We start from the raw sequence: 18,484 nt of genomic DNA, 5'->3' as shown, positions 1-18,484 counted from the left end.
AAAGCCTTTTTGAATCGTTCCGTTTTGCATCGTTTATGGAAAGCCAGGAAAGTGGGGGCTCTTCTGGCTTCCTCAGGCAGGTCATTCCATAGGATAGGGGCCACCACAGAGAAAGCCTATGTATGGGCTGCTGCTGACTTCACCTGTGTGCAGCCTGGCACCTGCAGGAGACCCTGTTCAGATGAGCAAAGCTGCCATGGAGGAACATAGGGAGGGAGGTGGTCCTGTAGGTACGCTGGACCAAAGCCATGAAGAACTTTGTACATAATAACTAATACCTTGAACTGAGCACTGTAAATGATGGGTAGCCAGTGGAGCGACTGTAGGATGGGAGTGATGTTCATGCTTCTGCTCACTCCTGATAACAATTGAGCTGCAGCATTTTGCACTAATTGGAGCCTCCTACTTAACTTAGGTGGGAGGCCAATGTACAGAGCATTACAATAGTCAAGCCTTGATGTTACCATAGCATGGATCCAAGTGGCCAGGTCAGCCGTGTCAAGATAAGCCATCTTCCAGGCTAGAGTGAGGTTGTAGAAAGCATTTTTTGCCGCTGCCTTAACTCATTTTTCTAGTAATAATGCTGGATCCAGTATAACCCCTAGGCTTTTAACTGAGTCTGCAAGGGTCAGACAAACTCCCATCAAAAGTGGGGAGTACAAAGTGGCTCCCTTTCTGGAGGATATAGATGGCCACACCCCAAGACTCAGGGCAATCCATGTTCCACTGCTTTTATATGCAGATGATGCAGTTTTACTTTCTTTCTCCCCAATCGGGTTGAAAAGATTATTATCATGCTTTCATGATTATTGCAAAATAAACTGACCCTGAATTTTGAGAAATCGAAAATCATGGTTTTCGCAAAAACATGGAAACCTTTAAAATGGAATATAAGAGGTAACAGGATTGAGCAAGTCAAAACTTTTCGTTATCTAGGAATCTAGGAATCTATTTTGATTATAGAGCTAGATGGGTTCCGCATAGGAGGGAATTGATAAAATCTGTGAACTGCTATGTACTTGCGCTCACTCGCTTCTTTTTCACTAAGGGTAATCAATTTATATATAAGTCGAATGTTGTTGTTGTTATTATTATTATAATTTGTGCCCGCAGCCATCAGAGTATTCAACCACAAAATTAGCGGAGGACTGTTTTATGGTGTACTGATATGGATTATGGCTTTCAACAAGGAAGTAGAAAGAGTACAATCCACCTTCCTACAGAAAATATTGGGCCTTCCCATGTGTGTGTCTTATGTGGCCATCTTCCTTGAAACTAAAGACTCCTTGAGACTAAAGCATGGATTATACTATCAAATTTTCTTTTCATCTACATTTTAAGAATAATGAGGATAGCCCCATCTTTCACATGCTGATGGAATGTCAGTCAGCCATGTGGCTTAACAACATAGAAAAAAAATTAACTCAATAGGGATTAATATTAAAGATTTATTTTCCCTCACAGAAAAATCAGCTTATGCACTGATCAGACAAAGACTCCTTGACATCGAGATTCAGAATCTCAGGAGTCTTGCAAAAGGCAGATGTTCACCCCTAGGTTTGGGGTTTTTACCCCATGGGTATAGGGCAGAATATCTCATTTGTTTAGTGGCCCCACATTATCGCAGAGCTTATTCGTTAGCTTGGTTTAATGTGCTACCTTCTGAGATACTTTATGGGAGATTCCATAAATGCCATATGCTAACAGGTTATGCACTTGTGCTGAGTGAGACATAGAAACCTGGAACATGTTTTTTTGTATTGTACTTATTACTGTGATATACGTCCCACACTCATTGATCCGCTGTTGAGACAGCAAATTGGAAAATCTGATAAATGTAAAGTTATCTTCCTATTGGCTACTCAGAACCAAAAAGTTATCAAAACTGTAGCTAAATTTTTGTATCGTGCATCTATGAGGCGAGTTGTGCATTTGTAGACTGAGTTCTGGTTGCGTTGTTTTTGTTAATATGGATGTAATGCCAATAAAGGTTGCTGCTGCAAAGTGTATCTCTCATCAGAGAGTGAGCATGTGGAATTCTGTTCATTTGCATGAACTTATGGAGGATGCATCATCTAGAGTTGCCCTCTGTCCCTTGACTTCTACAGACTTAAAAGTATAACTTTGTTTATGACTGCACTGTTAACTTTTTAATTTGTCAGTTGCTGCTGTGAATAAAGATAGATCCGGGAGTGCCAGGTTTAACTTGCCATTCAAATCACTATAGCGTTTGCCCTCAAACTGGAGCCAGAGGCAATTAGCCTGAGACAGTTGACAGATTGAGCTTGTAGAGCAAAAAAGGAGAGGAGAGAGGTGGTTAGGACAGGACAGACATCTGGGAGGGAAAGGAAAGAGGAGATTGGGGGGGGGGGGTGAACATCTGCCCCACACTTTCAGCAAAAGGCGAGAAAAAGCATCCTTCCAAAATATTGCTGATGCTTCTTTTTGAGATCAAGGGAGATGTCTTTGCAAAGAAAATGGGGAAAGATTTAAATGCAAAAGGAATTAAGGGAGAGAGGCATTGCAGAAGCAATCAAGTCACTGTGATTTTTTTACAACTATGTTGTTTTGGGGGCTACCTGGAATAGTTGAAGGGAGAAAGCACATATTTTTGAAGTTGTATAATACTTGCTTTTTAAATGTTTAGAAGCCATCCACTCTGTTCATTATGCCTAACGGTTTCTCCACGTTTCCCCCACTAGATAAATCTAGTAAGGTAGTTAACCAGCCCAATATGAATTCTTTTAAAAAGTAATTGGCTGCTTCATGGAGAGACTTCTCCTTTGTTGGCTTCTAGCCATGATGCGTAAATGGAACCTCCATGCTCAAAGACAGTTGATCTCTAAATGCCTGTTACTGGGGGCCAAGAACAGGCTGCTGTACCCTTGTATGTGGGCTGTTCTGAACATCTAGTAGGTCACTATAGAAAACCAGATGGACCACTGGTCTGATCCAGCAGGGTTTTAAAAAATGTTTTTATGAGATATGGTTCTTCTTCTCTCTTAGATTCCAAGTGAAGCTCCCTGGAAGGCACCACATGCAGAGGAATGGGACAAAATAACTATGCAGGAGTTTCTAAACAGAGTCTGCTGGACAAAGTGAGGAATGTTTTTGTATGTAACACCTTTAAATACAGACACCGACAGTACCTGAGAGAAAATAAACCCTAAACTTCTTGCAGAGAAGTAATTTACATTATATTTGAGTTGAAAGTTGAGGGGAGGGCCTTATTTGCTCTATTGGGGGGCAGCATATGTACTGGGGAGCTGCATGTAAAAACCCCAGTGGGACAAATAATGCCTTCCAGCCTGTTTCAGTTCAGAGGTTGAAGCCCGTCCACCTCATGCTATGGTTCTGATCAGGGCTTTTTTTCTGGGAAAAGAGGTGGTGGAACTCAGTGGTGGAACTCCAGACCTCACGATGACGTCACTTTGGGTCAGCTGGAACAGGTGGGGGAAGTTTTTTAATGTTTAAATTGACCTTGGTGAAAATGGTCACATGGCCGGTGGCCCCGCCCCCTGATCTCCAGACAGAGGGGAGTTTAGATTGCCCTCCATGCCGCTCAGCGGCATGGAGGGCAATCTAAACTCCCCTCTGTCTGGAGATCAGGGGGCGGGGCCACCGGCCATGTGACAGTTTTTAAGAGGTGCCAGAACTCCGTTCCACCGCGTTCCCGCTGAAAAAAGCCCTGGTTCTGATCCAAACTGGGCCCCTGCTTGGGAAATTAGTTTCCGGCAGCTGCTATTTGACTGCCAGAAATGAGAGCTGGTTCAGGGAAACCGAGGCCAACTCAGGAAAAAATATCACATTTGGCCCTCTGAGTGTGACTACAAACTAACTGTGTTCAGAATTGGGAACCACAATGAAATAATTTGTGTGGAGAGGTGTAGTTATGCCTGCTTCTAAAATGCAGACTTTCTTGTTTATTACTTGACCACACTGTTCAATTAACATTTAACTGCCAGAGGTGGTTCTCTACTACTGAAGCCCCATTTTTTTAAAATCACAAGATGTCTTTAAGGCTGGTTTGTGGCTGGTTCCTTATGGTCCATGCTGCTACATTTATCAAGTGAGCTCTGCATTAATCCTTGCTCGGCTGGGAACTGTGGCCCCACAGTCCACCTATATGCAGGAAGAGGTTCCACAAGCAGATTGTGGAAAAAAACACCTTGGGGTGTTACAAAATGTTCAGGAACCAATCTTGAAAACGTCATAGATACTTAAACTGACATAACATGTCTCTAGGCCTGTTTGCAGTAATGTGTGTTTATATCTTCTAGCACGTATTTCTGTATGTTCAGCATTTTTTGCCACTAGTAGTCCTGAGCAAACACTCAGATGCAACGGTTGTGTCATCTGCTCTCAGGATGCTCTGGAAACTTCTGTTATTCTTCTCCAGTTTTTGTGAAGCCAACACTTAACTGTAAGAACCTAATTTGCACCACAGCTGAACTGTAATTCATGGATGCCCATGCTGGAATAAAGTCTTTGTGGTACTACTTGACTCCAGTTTGAGTTTGCTGCTGTAGACTAACATGGGTCCGCATCTGGAACTGGGCATCTAGATAGCTTCTGGCAGTACTGAAATGGTGAAGTCCCACGCCTGCCTTGTAAACAGTTTTAGGACTTTGAGGCTGTTCATATAGTCACTGTTCTGCTGCACTGGAATTTGGGTTAAGTAAAATAACTTGGAACAGGATCCAGGGTTTAGACCATTCTCAAATTAAGCATGGAAAAGGCTTCTTGTTAAGAGAGTATAGTTTTTATGCAGTGGAAAGCCTCTTCCATTTCTCTCTGGAAACTGACTGTTCATGTTTCACTTATACCTCCTCTATCTTTGATCTTACTTGGGATCAAGATCTATGTTCCATTTAAAAATGATTACTCCTTCCAAAGGTGCAATGGAGCAGAATGGTAATCTTCATTTTTTCTTCCACTAACAGATACAGCAAATTTGCTTTTGTGTGAAATAGCAAGCTGGAATGTTATCCTGCGCAGCTGAAAATGTGTGGAATACTAGACAAGAAGTCAGGGTTGGCAAACTGAAGTGCAGAAAAAGAATTATGTCAGAAAACTGTATATTAGATGATTTTTCTAATCAACTGTATATATTTCAAGCAATATACCATTCAGGGCAATGGTATATAAAAAGCCACCTGCTTCTATAAGAATTATGTTTATGTAGAGGAAGATAGTGAAACTTTCCCAGGGTCAGAATGCAAGTAGTTTCTAGTATGACAAATAAACTGTACATTCTGGGTTGACTGGAGATAATTTATTTATGAGAGCACATTCTAGAACAACGCAGTGTGTACAGTGCTCTCAATGGACCTTCCAAGGCCCCCTCATCTAGGAGAATACCTCACTGTGACATTCAACAAGCCAGTTTCCAAACGGGGGGGGGGGGGACTTGGGAAGGGAGCTGACAGCTCATGTCAGTGGTTGAAAACAACCGAGGTAGTCCCAGGATCTATGCATGCGGCTTTTTAAAATGTAAATATGTGTATCTTGGTCTTGCTGGTTACAATAATGACAGTATTGGAGCATTCCTTAACTCCCTTCCCCCAAAGGAAAAATATTAAAAAGGCTAGGGAAATAGTATAGTTGCTGCTTCCAGACATGGTTGTCTTTTAGAGAAACTTGTTTTTGTTGAATGTCTAATCAGTTATCTTAGCAAACAGCAGTTCTTGGGTTATATTTACGGATGTGCAGTTCGAGTTCAGTATTCCTTTAAAAATACTGAATTTGATATAATTTGGTAAAATTTGGTATTCCCAAACTCAAAAGGGAATACTGAATCAGATTTGATATTCCCAACCTCAAGTTTACCCAATTAATTTAGGTTAATTCAGTAAATTCAGAGAGCCAGTTTGGTGTAGTGGTTAAGAGCGTGGGACTCTAATCTGGAGAGCCGGGTTTGATTCCCCACTCCTCCACTTGAAGCCAGCAGGATGACCTTAAGGCAGTCACAGCTTCTAGGAGCTCTCTCAGCTCCACCCACCTCACAGGATGATTATTGTTGTGGGGGTAATAATAATATACTTTGTAAACCGCTCTGAGTGGGTGTTAAGTTGTCCCGAAGCGTGGTGTATAAATCGAATGTTGTTGTTGTTATTCAAATTATCCAAAATACAATCAACAATAAGCAGAGGTCATATGTTATTATTGATTTGTGTGTGTGTGTGTGTGTGTGTGTGTGTGTGTGTGTGTGTGTGTGTGTATGGGCTTAGGTTCACAGTTGGCTACAGTTCATTTTGCTGCATGTTCTTCTGGGGGTGGTGGGGTTTTTTGTTTTGTCCTGTTTTGAGTGATTGGTTGTTTAGTGTTATAGTTCCAGTTAATTTTATTACACCTGTTTTTGCTGCTTGTTCTGGGGGGCAGGGCTGTTTTCCCCTGTTGTTGGGGCTTGGGATGCTGTTGGGATAGTGTTCACTGTTTTTGCTTGGCATTTTTTTGCTAGGTTCTGTTTTCTGTTGCCATAGGTTTGGTGTTCAATTATTGTTGGTTCAAGGTTGTTCTACCGAGAAGAGGGTGTTTGCTAGGGTACTTGGTTAAGTTTAGCTTAAATTACCTAGTTGTGTTTGGGTATACTTTTTAGATATCCTGAGAGGGTTGTGAAGTGTGAACTTTAAAAAGTATTTTTAAGATGGTCTAGTTGTAGGTCTTGTAAAGCAAAACTTAATAGGTAGCTTTTAGGAACCAAACAGAGTTTTTTCCCCCTTTAATAGGCTTTTGTAGGAATTAAGAAGAGTTCATGTTCTACTCAAATTCTATAGATAAATAGGCTGCCCATTAGTGACATTTAACTAGATTTTCCTTGCACACCTCTGGCTTCCTTGGAGCCAAGCTAGGCACATCACAGGAGTAGGTTTTTTGTCATAGGCTCACCTGTAGATTCAGTTTCCTAAAGAGGAATTAAGCTGCTTGTTAGTGTAGTGCCACTACATACCAAAAAGAGTCTTTTAAAAAGAGATGTATGTGCCTATCTCCAGGTTTAGACCCACAAAAAGCAAACGTTCAGAGTAGGTGGGTAAGTTTTGAAAGACATTCTCATTTTTGGCTAGGTACTTTGGGCAGTTTGAGAACTGTTTAATAAAGTTAGTTGTCCGGAGCAGGACCTTCCTGCCCCGGACTGGGCCCTGCCGGGCCCTACCCCACCCCCCACGGCAGCCCCGCCGACGCCAGCCCCCATGAAGGACCCCCCACTCACTGGAGGGCTGGGGGGGAAGGGCAATGGAGCCGCCAGAGAGCGAGGTGGCGAAGAGGCGTCCAGGCACGGCGAAGGCTGGAGGAGGTTGCGGGGATGCCGGGCACCGCGCTGCCGTGGCTGTGGCCACCACCACCATCACCACAGCCTACGCTGGTGCTCCCGGGGGCACAGCTCCCAGTGCTGTTGCTGCTGGTGGAGCCGGCGGCGGAGGGGGGCGGGGCGAGGAGAGACCGCAGCCAATCCGGTGGCCCGCTGGGGCAATGGTGGATGGCCAGGCGTGGCCCATGCCGGGGTGAGGGTGGGCCCGGCCGCCGGCGCAGGAAGGGGGGCGGGAACACCTGGCAGCCAGGGCCCTGATTGGGGAACGGATGGCTGGGAGGGTTCCCCAGTGTGACGAGTCCAGTCAGGGCTGGCCTGCCTGGGAAGGGATTGGCCGGAGACGGGAGAAGAGGGAGGTGGTGACAGGAAGGGTGGACACAGGAGGGGCACGGGAATGGATGGGGGAAGGCACCAATGGCCAGGGAGAGGACAAGGCACGGGGCGGTGGAGAAGGAGAGCACAGGGGTGGATTGGTGAGGGGGCAGGAAGCAGGCTGAGGTGGGAGCATAAAAGGGAGAATCCCAATGATGCCGAGGAGGAGGAGTTGGCTGAGAGCAAAGTGCAGAGAGAGGGTGTGACAAAGTCTCTCAGGTCAGCTGACAGGAGGCAGAAGCCGGTGCAGTAACTGCTGCCCCTGTCTAGTCTGAGGCGGAGGGAGCTCCCTATCCCCCCCAGTGGGAGCCCAGGATGGCAGATCGTGGGGGTGGGGTGGGGGGGACCTCACATTAGTTACTAATTTGTGACAGTTCCATGGGGAACAAAAATGAATGACAGGAGACCAGAGAGGGGCCCTGGGAAGAAGGTGAGGGATAAAACTAGAGGAGTGAAAGGGAGGGGGAGGGCTGTGTGTCTCCCCACTTCTGCATTGGGGAGGCCTGCCCCAGTGCAGGTGTCATGAGTCAGCCCCAGCCTCAACTGGCCACCTTACCTATTGCCTCAGAGTCCTCCTCAGAAGATGAGCAGGAAGGGCCAGCAGGATCTTCTCTAGAACCAGAAGCCCCTGCAGAAGCTATTGGAGAGGAAGAGCAGTCAGAAACCACTGCTGCTGCTTCAGAGGGAATTCAGCAAGAACAGCCAGAAACCTCCACAGAGGCTGTAAGAGACAAAGACTCCCCCAGGGCAAAAGCGAAACCCGAGCACCTGGGGCCAGCTGAAAGGAGGAAGCTTAGAGATAAGACAGCTCTGCTGGAGAGACGAAGGAGTGGCCATTTACAGGCACAGCACCGAGCAGAGCTGTTATAGAGAGGCAACAGCTGTTCCTCATTAGGACAGCATAAAAGGGAGGCGCCGAGGAAACCAAGCGTGGAAGCAACTCAGCTCGCCACTCCCTGCTACCAGAGCCCTACGCCTGGACGCTCTTGCCTTGCCTTGTGCCTTGCTCTACTGCTTGATTGGACTTTGACCCCGGCCTGCCTTTTGACTACCCTTCTGCCTTCTTCTCCCTCTGACTGGCATATTGGTCCTGACACTCAGCCTGACTTCTTGACCCTGGTTTGCTGCCTTCTGGACTACTGACCTCCTGCCTGTTGTGTTCAGCCCTGCAGTACCAGTGAGCCTCCTGCCTGCAGTGCCCAGCCCTGTGCACGACAGCAGTTGTCATTCACCAGCCTGGCTTCTGGTGACAGCAAGAGTGTTCTCAAGGCCCTCTCCTGAAACAGCTGCAGGAGCACCACCCCCACCAAAGGTGCCTGAGGCAGGAGCTGGCACTGAACAGGAGCCTGCTGCTGAGATTCCCCCTCTTCCAGCTCTTGAGACCCAGCAACAAGAGGAGGAGCTGCATGAGGAGTCCTTTGGGGTGGGCTTTGAGGACATGAGTTTTCCATCCCTAGTGCTCATTCCAGAGATCCAGAGGATGTTGGCGGAACTGGCAGAGGGGGGCACTGTTGGTAAGCCTTCCCTAGTTTCCTCTGAGGTCAGCAGCAGACCTTTCAGGGTGAGGCAAGAGAAGAGGATGGTGGAGGAAGAGGAAGAGATTGTGGAAGTGGTGCCCCCACATCTCTGTCCCTTCACCCTCATCCATCTTCTTCTGCCCAGCCTAGACATGGTGTGTCTGGCCCGAGCACCTCACAGGAGGTGTCTTCTGGAGTGCCCACAGCTACAGGGCAGCATGGCCCCCACCTTGTCCTCCAACATTTAGAAGCATTTCCAGAAGATGGAGGACCCCCAGTACGCACAGTATCAGCATTGTAGAGCCCGGGTTAGTCAAGGGAAGGATGTGAATCATCCTGAAAGCAGTTTAGGGAGGGCAGTAATTACCGATGTCCAAGAAGACAGCAGCAAAATGACCAGCATTTTATGAAGAAGAGAATAAGCCCAAACAAATTTGAGTGTGTAAGGCAGGTCCCAACACACACACAGAGCAGATGGCTGGGGAGCCCAATTATAGGGCAAAATATTTCCTTGGGCAACCTTGATGTTTTACTCTCAAAAACAATGGCTTAATAGTTTGTCTGGAAATAGAACAATAAGTGGGGAGAGGTTTGATGGTTCCTATATGAGGCAGACTAAAAGTGAAAATATTGCTTGATGACCTGGTAAGCTCTGGGTGAGAAAGCTACCAGGTTTGCTAAATAGCTTTGATTAGGGTAAATGGGTGAGGGGAGGTATAGGAAGGTGTTGATGAGGTTAGACAGGGGTTTTCTCAGGAACGCTCATTATCTCTGTCTCTCTCCGGGGCATGGAGGGGCAGTTGGTCTTTCAACCACCTCTGACTCATGTTCTGGGAGTTTTCTATGCTCCTGCCCAGTTGGTATGCACTCTGCCTTGGGCCAGGATTTATGGGCCAGTGCCTTGGACTTATGGCACAGGAGGAAGGTGTTTACGATAGTCCATCAATAAACTGCCCTCTCAGTGTGAAGAGGGTGTCTGACTACTAACAGAACTGAACTAGAGAATGAATTCGGTGTATGGGGAATACCATTTTTTCCCCACTTTGGTATTACCAAACTGAATTTCCCCTTTTTTTTTTCATGAGCGCACCTCTAGTTATTTTTATCATTTATTTTGCAGGATAGCTCAAAAAGATGTTTAACAGCAAGTTTGTCACAAATGGCAAAAACACGTAATTAATAATGCATAACATTGTAGGGTTGCTATCTCAGCATCTGACATTTGGAAATATAACTCAGCTGCCATAAACATGCATAACAAGAGATCAAAAGTCAGAGTTCCTAGAGGGCAACTCCAGCCTTAAGCATAGTATGCTCTTTCAGCTTTGAACAAATGGAAGATGTTGATTTCTGTAAAGAATTCAACACAGAACAATTTAAAATTGCATGAAGAACCCTTCTCATTTTGATTTTGTCCCTCCTCCCAGGTTGCCCCTTCGTACACCCCCTCTAATTACCTTGCCTTCAATACAGAAATTATTTACTAGATGACAAAATACTATTATCCTAATATTTGCCAGGAAAGTACTAAGAAAACTAGTAATCTTTACTTGTGATTCATTAGATTTATAAATGTTATCAGAGTTGGGCAGGATTTGCACAAAGCATTAACTTATTGTAGCCCTTCCCACAGCAGAGAGACATTCAGGATATAAGTAGTAATTTGCAGACAGAGAGGAAGCACAAGAGGCAGCAGAAATACAAGAAAAGCATTCAGTAAGCTGTGAACAGTAGTCATGCATTACAGCTCCCCCTAGATTTCAAATGTATTAAACATGCTTTGTGTTAGTATTTACGTAAATGAAATGGCTCACATGCAGTTGCCCCTCCGATAATTCACACAGGTGTGCAAAGAGGAGAGAGTAGGAATAAAAAGAAAAAGGCAACACCCTAGACATCCGATAAATTCTGAAAATTTAAAAATTGGGCCTGCCAACTGATATCCAGTTTGCTGATAATCTCTAGTGTGGAATTTGCCTTTTTCACTACTGCCACGCAATGAATCAACTTTTCATTGAACTTCCCAAAACAACCCAAAGATCTCTTTCAGTCTTGGTCTTAACCAGTTCAGACACTATCAGCATATAATTAAATGCTTCACCTTACACGTATACTCATTGAACTTCATTTGCCCCATGGTTGCTCACTCACCCAATTTAAAGAGATCCTCCTGTAGCTCTTCACAACCCACCTTGGTTTTCACTAGCGTGAATAATTTGGTGTCATCTGCAAACTTGGCTACTACATTGCTCAGTCCCAATTCCAAATTATTTATGAACAAATTAAATAGCTGAGAAGTGTCCATTTATTCCTACTCTCTGCTTCATGCCATTTAACCGACTTTTAATCAATGAGAGGACCGGTCCTCTTATCCCACAATTGCTAAGCTTACTCAGGAGAATCTGGTGAGGTACCTTGCCAAGAGTCTTTTTGAAGTCCAAGTATATGATGTCTACCAGATAGCTTTTATCTATGTACTTTTATCTATGTTAACTATTTTATCTATGTACTTTTATCTATGTTAACATGCTCAAAGAACTCCATAAAGACAATCACTTGGTGGCGTATTATTTGCTAGGTGATATTTACCTCCATCTCATGAAAAGCTTCAGTTGCCAGTTTCCACACGTTAAGCCTCTAATGAAGTGACAGGAAATTTTTCTCTTGGCATGTTGGCAGCCTTAGCACTGTTTGCCTCTGTTCCCTCTGTACTCATCCTCTAGTTTTCTCATTTCTTCTCATCATCTAAAGCCTTCCTTTATCTATTTGCAAAACTCTTTTTTTCTTTTTCTTGGGACAGTCTCCTTCTGGATATAGGGGCCGTCGTCACACGGGCTTTTATTTAGCGCTAAAATGGCGCTATTTCCCGGCAAACACCCACCTTATTCCAACACTGTAGCGATTTTCTCTCTTCTGCTTTGTGCTTGATAGTCGCGCTATTTTGTGCCTCAGTGTGAATGCCTCACTTCGATGTACTTCGCCTCGCAATGTCCTATGCCCTCCCTTCAAACCCAGAATCCATTTCTTCCTGCGACTCCCCTTTTTTTTTTTATTATGTCTTTATAACGCCATAACGACATAACACAATGCAAACTTTCTGCTGAAGTAAAAATGACTCAATCGCCATGGCAGAGTCATCAGCGATGGGGATCACGCCAGACAGGGAGTTTTCTGCGGGCAAAGGGCTATTTATATAATTTCAAAGTTGGGTCGTAATGTTTTGCTCTAACGGAATGTTTATATGCTGTTATTCCGTTATAGCGGAATTAAACGCCAGAATAATTTTTAAAAAGGGGGGGGGAGCTGCTTCTGTGCGGTTAGAGAGAACAGAACAGAGTGCTTCGGTTTGGACAGCTGGTGGCGTGAAGAGCCGTTAGGTGACCCAAAGAAACGTTACTGTGCCGATAACAGGTAGGACGCTATATGCTGTAAATTTAACGGAAGAGATGCCCGTGTGACGACGGCCAGGATTTAATTTGAAAGAGAACTGTGGAAGGCATATCTCCAGAAGTGAAAATGTTCCTTTATACCTATGTACCATAGTATCTCTGTGGTTCCATATGTACTCATTTTTCTCTGCTTTCTTTACAATGGGCAGAAGGCAACCAAAAGGATGCCACACCTATCTGACTGATTCTTCCACCATTCCCACCATGACAGAAATTATTCTAATGGGAGCTTCTGTTAAATCTCATTATTCTTGTTTCCTCTCTATTCCTGAATTATTATGTCTTTATCAGGGTACACTGTAGGGGGAAATGGAGCATGACGTTTGGACTATCCAATTCAGAACACAAAGAGAATTCAGAGAAGCTTAAATACATAGTAGGAGGTGTTGCAGAATTTAATTTAAGTTTTTCAGATGTTTTTGTATCTTCCAAGAAGGATTCTTTGGTCTCAGAAAAACTTCATATCTGTAATCTGCCTTTCCATACAGTGCTGCCAAGCGGTTTGCTACTCTGTTTGTGAATGTTGATGTTACTTCTGAGCCACATGAGGTGTCTGCTCTCTGGTTCCTGTGGTATGTTAAGCAGTGTGGAGGGACAACCAGGATATTTTCAACAACTAATGGAGGCCAGGTATAGTAAGCCATAACTCCATACTGATACTATGACAACAATTTCTCAGTCCTGAGGAAATGTGGTGTGAATCTTTGAAAGTTTTATGTAATGTGATGTTTCTTTGTGTTAAATAGCTGAGAGTAAGTTAATTAGTCTTTACGTAGAGATACTACAATAGCACAGAAATTGGATGAGGGTAAGAGAGAAGGAAACCCAAATATGCTTTTCCTGTGTACAGCCTAAAGGTGTTCTTCTGACATCTAGGGAGTCAATGATTCAGAATATCAGTTATAGCAGAATACATTGCAAAACCAGATTTGACCATATGAAGTAGCCTTAGATAGTTGTTGTTGTTGCTTGTTCTCACTGGCAGCAGTTCTCCAGGAACTCATGGACAGCAACCAGCATAGCGTTTATTTGGGTGCAAGGACTTCTGCCTGCAAAGTGACTTCCAAGTAGAGGTGGGCACGATCCCCCCCAAAATACCGATCAAGCCGTTCGTGAATCCGGGCCGCCTCCGAACCCAGGTCACCGATTCTAACCGATCAAGTCCCGTTTCCAATCCAGAATCGGGAATCAGGGAGGCCAAAGCGGGAGGCGCCCCGCTGTTTCCAGCAATATAGGAATGGTGGTTGGTGACAGCGGCTGCCAGGCCTGGTGGGCACGGGAAGGCGGCGATGAGCCACCTCCCCTCAGGGAGGGAGGGGATGTTCACACACACACACACACTTAGAGCAGAGGGGGGGAAGTTTTTAACCTGGCAACGAGCCGCCTCCCCTCAGGGAGGGGACATTCACGCCAGGGCCAGATCTACGGTTGCCAGTGCCCAGGGCAACTGTAGTCAGGCTCTTGCGTGCGCGCATGCTCCTGGGTCGCCCCCCCCCCCACACACAGCAAGCCAGCTGTCCCGTTGCTCTGCAGAGCTGGCGGCAGAGCGAGTGGCTCAGAGGCTGCCCGCTCCATTCACCTGCCCCGCAAGACAAGGGGTGGCCGGGGCAGGCAGCCTCCCATCCTCCCGCGCTGCCTTTTGCCTTTCCCCAGGACAAGGGGCAGCCAGCTTGCCCGCACGCCCCTTGTCCTAGGGAAAGGTGAATGGCACGGGCAGCCTCCCAGCCACCCGCGCTGCCTTTTGCCTTTCCCCAGGACAAGGGGCAGCTGGCTTGCCCGCGCTCCCCTTGTCCTGGGGAAAGACGAACAGTGTGGGCAGCCTCCCAGCCACCTGCGCTGCCTTTTGCTTTTTCCGCAAGCCGACTGCCCCTTGTCCTGCGGGAAAGGCAAAAGGCAGCGCGGGTGGCTGGGAGGCCGCCTGCTCCATTCAACTTTCCCCAAGCATGCTCCTGGGGCTGGCAACTGCAGCCGGCGCCCCCTCTTTGGTGGCACTGGGACTACCCCCCTGCCCCCCCCCCGTCAATCCGGCCCTGATTCACTCACACACACACACACTTAGAGCAGAGGGGGGGGGGAATCTATCCCTGCCTCTCCAAATAGAGAGAGACATCCCGTCAACATGTTTCAGCCAGCTTTTTAAAAAAAGCAGGGACAGAATCCTCCATTCCTCCCCACCCGATTTTAAAAGCAAGCAGCCAGTCTTCAAAAAGCATATTTTGAACACACACACAGAACCGTGAATGAGGTTTTCCCACAAAATACAGTTTTAAAAGTAGGTTAAAAACAGAGAGTGACAGACAGAAAAATACCCATTCCTCCTACAAAGCCCCGTTTTTTTAAAAAGCAAAAAACCTTTGTGCCCATGGCTTCAGAACACCCCCTTCCCCCTCCCTCCCCGGGTTGCTGCTCCATGGTTGGAAGGAAGCCTGCTAATCAAGGAAAGCTGGGCTTCCATTCGATTTTCTAGGGTGACAGAAGGAGGGCAAACACAGCTCAGGCATTCCCCTGGCTCCGTTGCTAGGGGAATAGATTATTGGCTCTCCGATTAGATCACGATGGCCCCCCTGATCAAGCCCCCCCCCCGAATGCTGGATCGGTCACCGTGGACGGAACCAATTAGCTGAGTCCTGATGGTGCAAACACCATTATCTGGGTTTTTTTCACATCGTGATTCTGATCATGCCCATCTCTACTTCCAAGGCTCCCTTCTCCCATGGTAGTTCAGAATGCCTCCCAGGTCTGATTTCTGGGGTCCACTCTCATCCAACAGCAGAACTGGAGTGGAGTGAGCATTTAGGGCTGCCATGGACAAAGAGAGCTGCCTGTAACAGTTACATTTTGTGGGTGGACATCCTTAATTACACAGAAGCTCTGTGGTGGATCTCACCTCCTGTCTTTGATATTTGAGATCCTTTAACGAATGGAATCTGGGACCTTGATATATGCAAAGTGCGTGTGCTACCTATGAACTCTCAAGCAATACATAAAAGGAATTTTATAGCATGCAGAAGTCTTTTCATAGTATGTTACCTATAATTTAACTAGAGCTAAAGGATTTTTAAAAGTGGATTACTTTGTAGTTCCATAGGGATGTTATTTCACATCACCACATTTGCCTATGGTACAGTTGTTTTCTCTCTCTGTCTTCCAGGAGCGGAAGTTTGTTGGAGGTTCTGGCCAGATTTGTGAGAAAATTATGGAATACCTTGGAGAGCATGTTAAACTAGAGAAGCCTGTAGTCTGCATTGATCAGACAGGTGAAAATGTCATGGTGGAGACACTAGACCATGAAACATATGAGGTGAATTATAGTTAGAATCCTAATATCTGGAACAATTGTCTTTGCAAAGTAGAGGAAAAATAATACAAAGGATATATTTATATGTTGTTTTTTAAATTAACCCTAAAAATGTATTGAAACCATCAAAAAGTCATAATTTTTATGCTTTCTTATTTAACTGTTTAAATTATTTCCACTGATTTTGGTGGCTGCAGTCCTGCATGTAGAGGTAAACAGGATGTGATGTGTTACTGCCTATTTTTTGGTATTTTTTACTTCATGCATACGGGACTGCTAATTTTATGAGGAAAGCAGCCCTTAGAAAGGGGAGGAGGAGTAACTCTTTCTTCCTGTGCCAATTACCTATTCTAAACCACTCATCAAGATGTTGTAGGCACTGTGGGGTGAAGAAAAAGAATACATACAAATGTGTTTTGATTGTTAAAGAGAAATGTATTTTTATACTGGGCAAAAAGTTAGGTAGGTACCTCTGCTAAGGTGCCCGTATTTTACAGCTAACATGTGCAGGCTGCTTCAGTCTGTATGGTTTTCCCATCAACCCACCAAGGTAATAAGAACAATAAACACTGTAGTCTAGGGTCCTACTGTGAATATGGAGGTGATCTGAAGGGAAGGAAAATAATAATAACATCAATGTTCTTAAATACCACCCTTCTGGACAGATCAGTGCCACAGTCAAAGCAGAGAACAAAGTCAGTGTTATTATCTCCACAATATAGCTGGGGAGCTGGGGCTGAGAGGAGTGGCTAACCCAAGGCCATCTGCAGAATTCATGGCAGTAGTGGGAGTCAAACTAGGGGCCAAGCTACACATGACGAATGACACTTGAACGGCAAGTGGATTGAGTGGAGGGCAAGCGAACAGGGAGAAATACACTTGCCATTCAAGTGTCATTCGTCATGTGTAGCTTGGCCCTAGGACAGTGCTGATTAGCAATCCAGCCACTTAACTACTGTGCTACAGTAGCTCTTTGCCCCTTTTCAACACATTTCAGCACTACTGGTTATGTGTGTGGTTCAGAGCCCAGCTTGGAATGCATGGCACTGTTTTAATTGCTCTTGGACTGGATTAGATATGTAAAAATTAGGCCCTGTTTGTGTACCAACTTAATTCTCTTTAGTGTCTTGTATAGGTGGCAGCTGGTGAGGTGGTGCAGTGATAAATGACTGCAACAGGGATAGAGAACAAACCAGTACCCTCACCAGTTATGTTAAGGGTATTTTAGAGGCAGAAGTAGCCAAAGTCAGCCGCATTTCATATGGACATGGTTTGATAATATTAAGAACTTCTGCAATGTGATATTGCTAGTTAATCATGAATCATAAGAATGCATGGTGGTGGCCTTGATTCCCCCTGAGCCTACTTTTGCTGATGAACTTCTTTTCGTTATAATTAACCATGGCTAAGTCCTATGGCTGGAATAGGACTTGTGCAACAGTGAGCTGTCCTAATGCTCATATGCTCAGGCCGGTTTAAGACCAGTTGATTCCAATTTAAATTATTCTTGACGGATGAGGTTTTATTATACAATACCTTAAACTGAATCATTACAAAATATGAACACTTGATACAGATTAAGACATTATCTTCTGGAACTATAATGAGCAGTAAGTTGAAGAATAAATGTATTCTTTGTGAAATTTAACACATATTAGCTTTGTGTGCTATTTATCACAACAACTTTTTCCACGGTTTGCTTTTTGTCCATTTAGAAAAGTGTGGATAGCCATTTTTGATATTTAGATAGTGATAGCTTTGACCATAGATTAGTGAGAAATGTATTGCCATTTGTGGAAGTCGTTATCTTAGATAAAGTGAGAATGCATTTTCTATAAAACAGAATTTAAAATCTACTGTAGTGTTTTCATTGACCGATGGAGCCAATTTTTCTTGTTTTTCTTTCTAAGGCCCAGTATGTTATTAGTGCCATCCCCCCAGCTCTTGGTTTGAAGATTCACTTTAATCCACCTTTGCCTTCACTGAGAAATCAGTTGATTAACCGTATTCCCATGGGATCAGTCATCAAATGTATAGTGTACTACAAGGAATCCTTCTGGAGGGAAAAAGGTATTTCATTTGAACTGAGATGCAAGGGAATGGGAGTAATGTGCTTCAGTTTACAGCAATTCATAATTCCATTTCTGGAACAATATCAGCATTTTCAAAGGAGTTTAAAATATGTTCAGCTGTTTTTCCTAAAGTTTGTTGTGTACATGTCCAAAAGTGTCTGAATCCCACTGCTGCTCCTCATTGATGTGGCATCCAGAACATGTTACTACAAGCAAACACATTTTAGTGTCTTAATATGTAGAGAGATGGGCAAAAACTCAAGTCTACCAATGTAGTGCTACCCTAAAATGTACATTTGTTCTCTGTTTTATTAATGCTTTCTTTTCTTTTGGCATGCCCTTTACTATTATGATAAACATAGCAATGCACTAAGAGAAGCAAGATTTTATACCAACCTAGGGACATTGTCTGTGTTGGCAGGCTTACTACCAAAACACAAAATCTGGCATCCTGAGAATCTCCGTTT

At 44.7% G+C, this 18,484-nt stretch overlaps 1 protein-coding gene across 1 annotated transcript in view; it reads left to right on the top strand.

Moving 5' to 3' along the window:
• Positions 1-18,484, top strand: part of LOC129325992 (amine oxidase [flavin-containing] B-like) — a 99,751-nt gene that overhangs the window by 66,974 nt on the left and 14,293 nt on the right. The window contains exons 5-8 of the mRNA XM_054974042.1: positions 3,007-3,098; positions 13,136-13,277; positions 15,799-15,948; positions 17,856-18,015. Of these exons, the coding sequence (XP_054830017.1) occupies positions 3,007-3,098; positions 13,136-13,277; positions 15,799-15,948; positions 17,856-18,015 (544 nt within the window). The remainder of the gene's footprint in view (positions 1-3,006; positions 3,099-13,135; positions 13,278-15,798; positions 15,949-17,855; positions 18,016-18,484) is intronic.

This window comes from Eublepharis macularius, chromosome 3 (assembly GCF_028583425.1).
Source record: "Eublepharis macularius isolate TG4126 chromosome 3, MPM_Emac_v1.0, whole genome shotgun sequence".
NCBI classification, from domain to species: Eukaryota; Metazoa; Chordata; class Lepidosauria; order Squamata; family Eublepharidae; genus Eublepharis; species Eublepharis macularius.
This window is presented reverse-complemented; position numbering and strand designations above follow the sequence as displayed.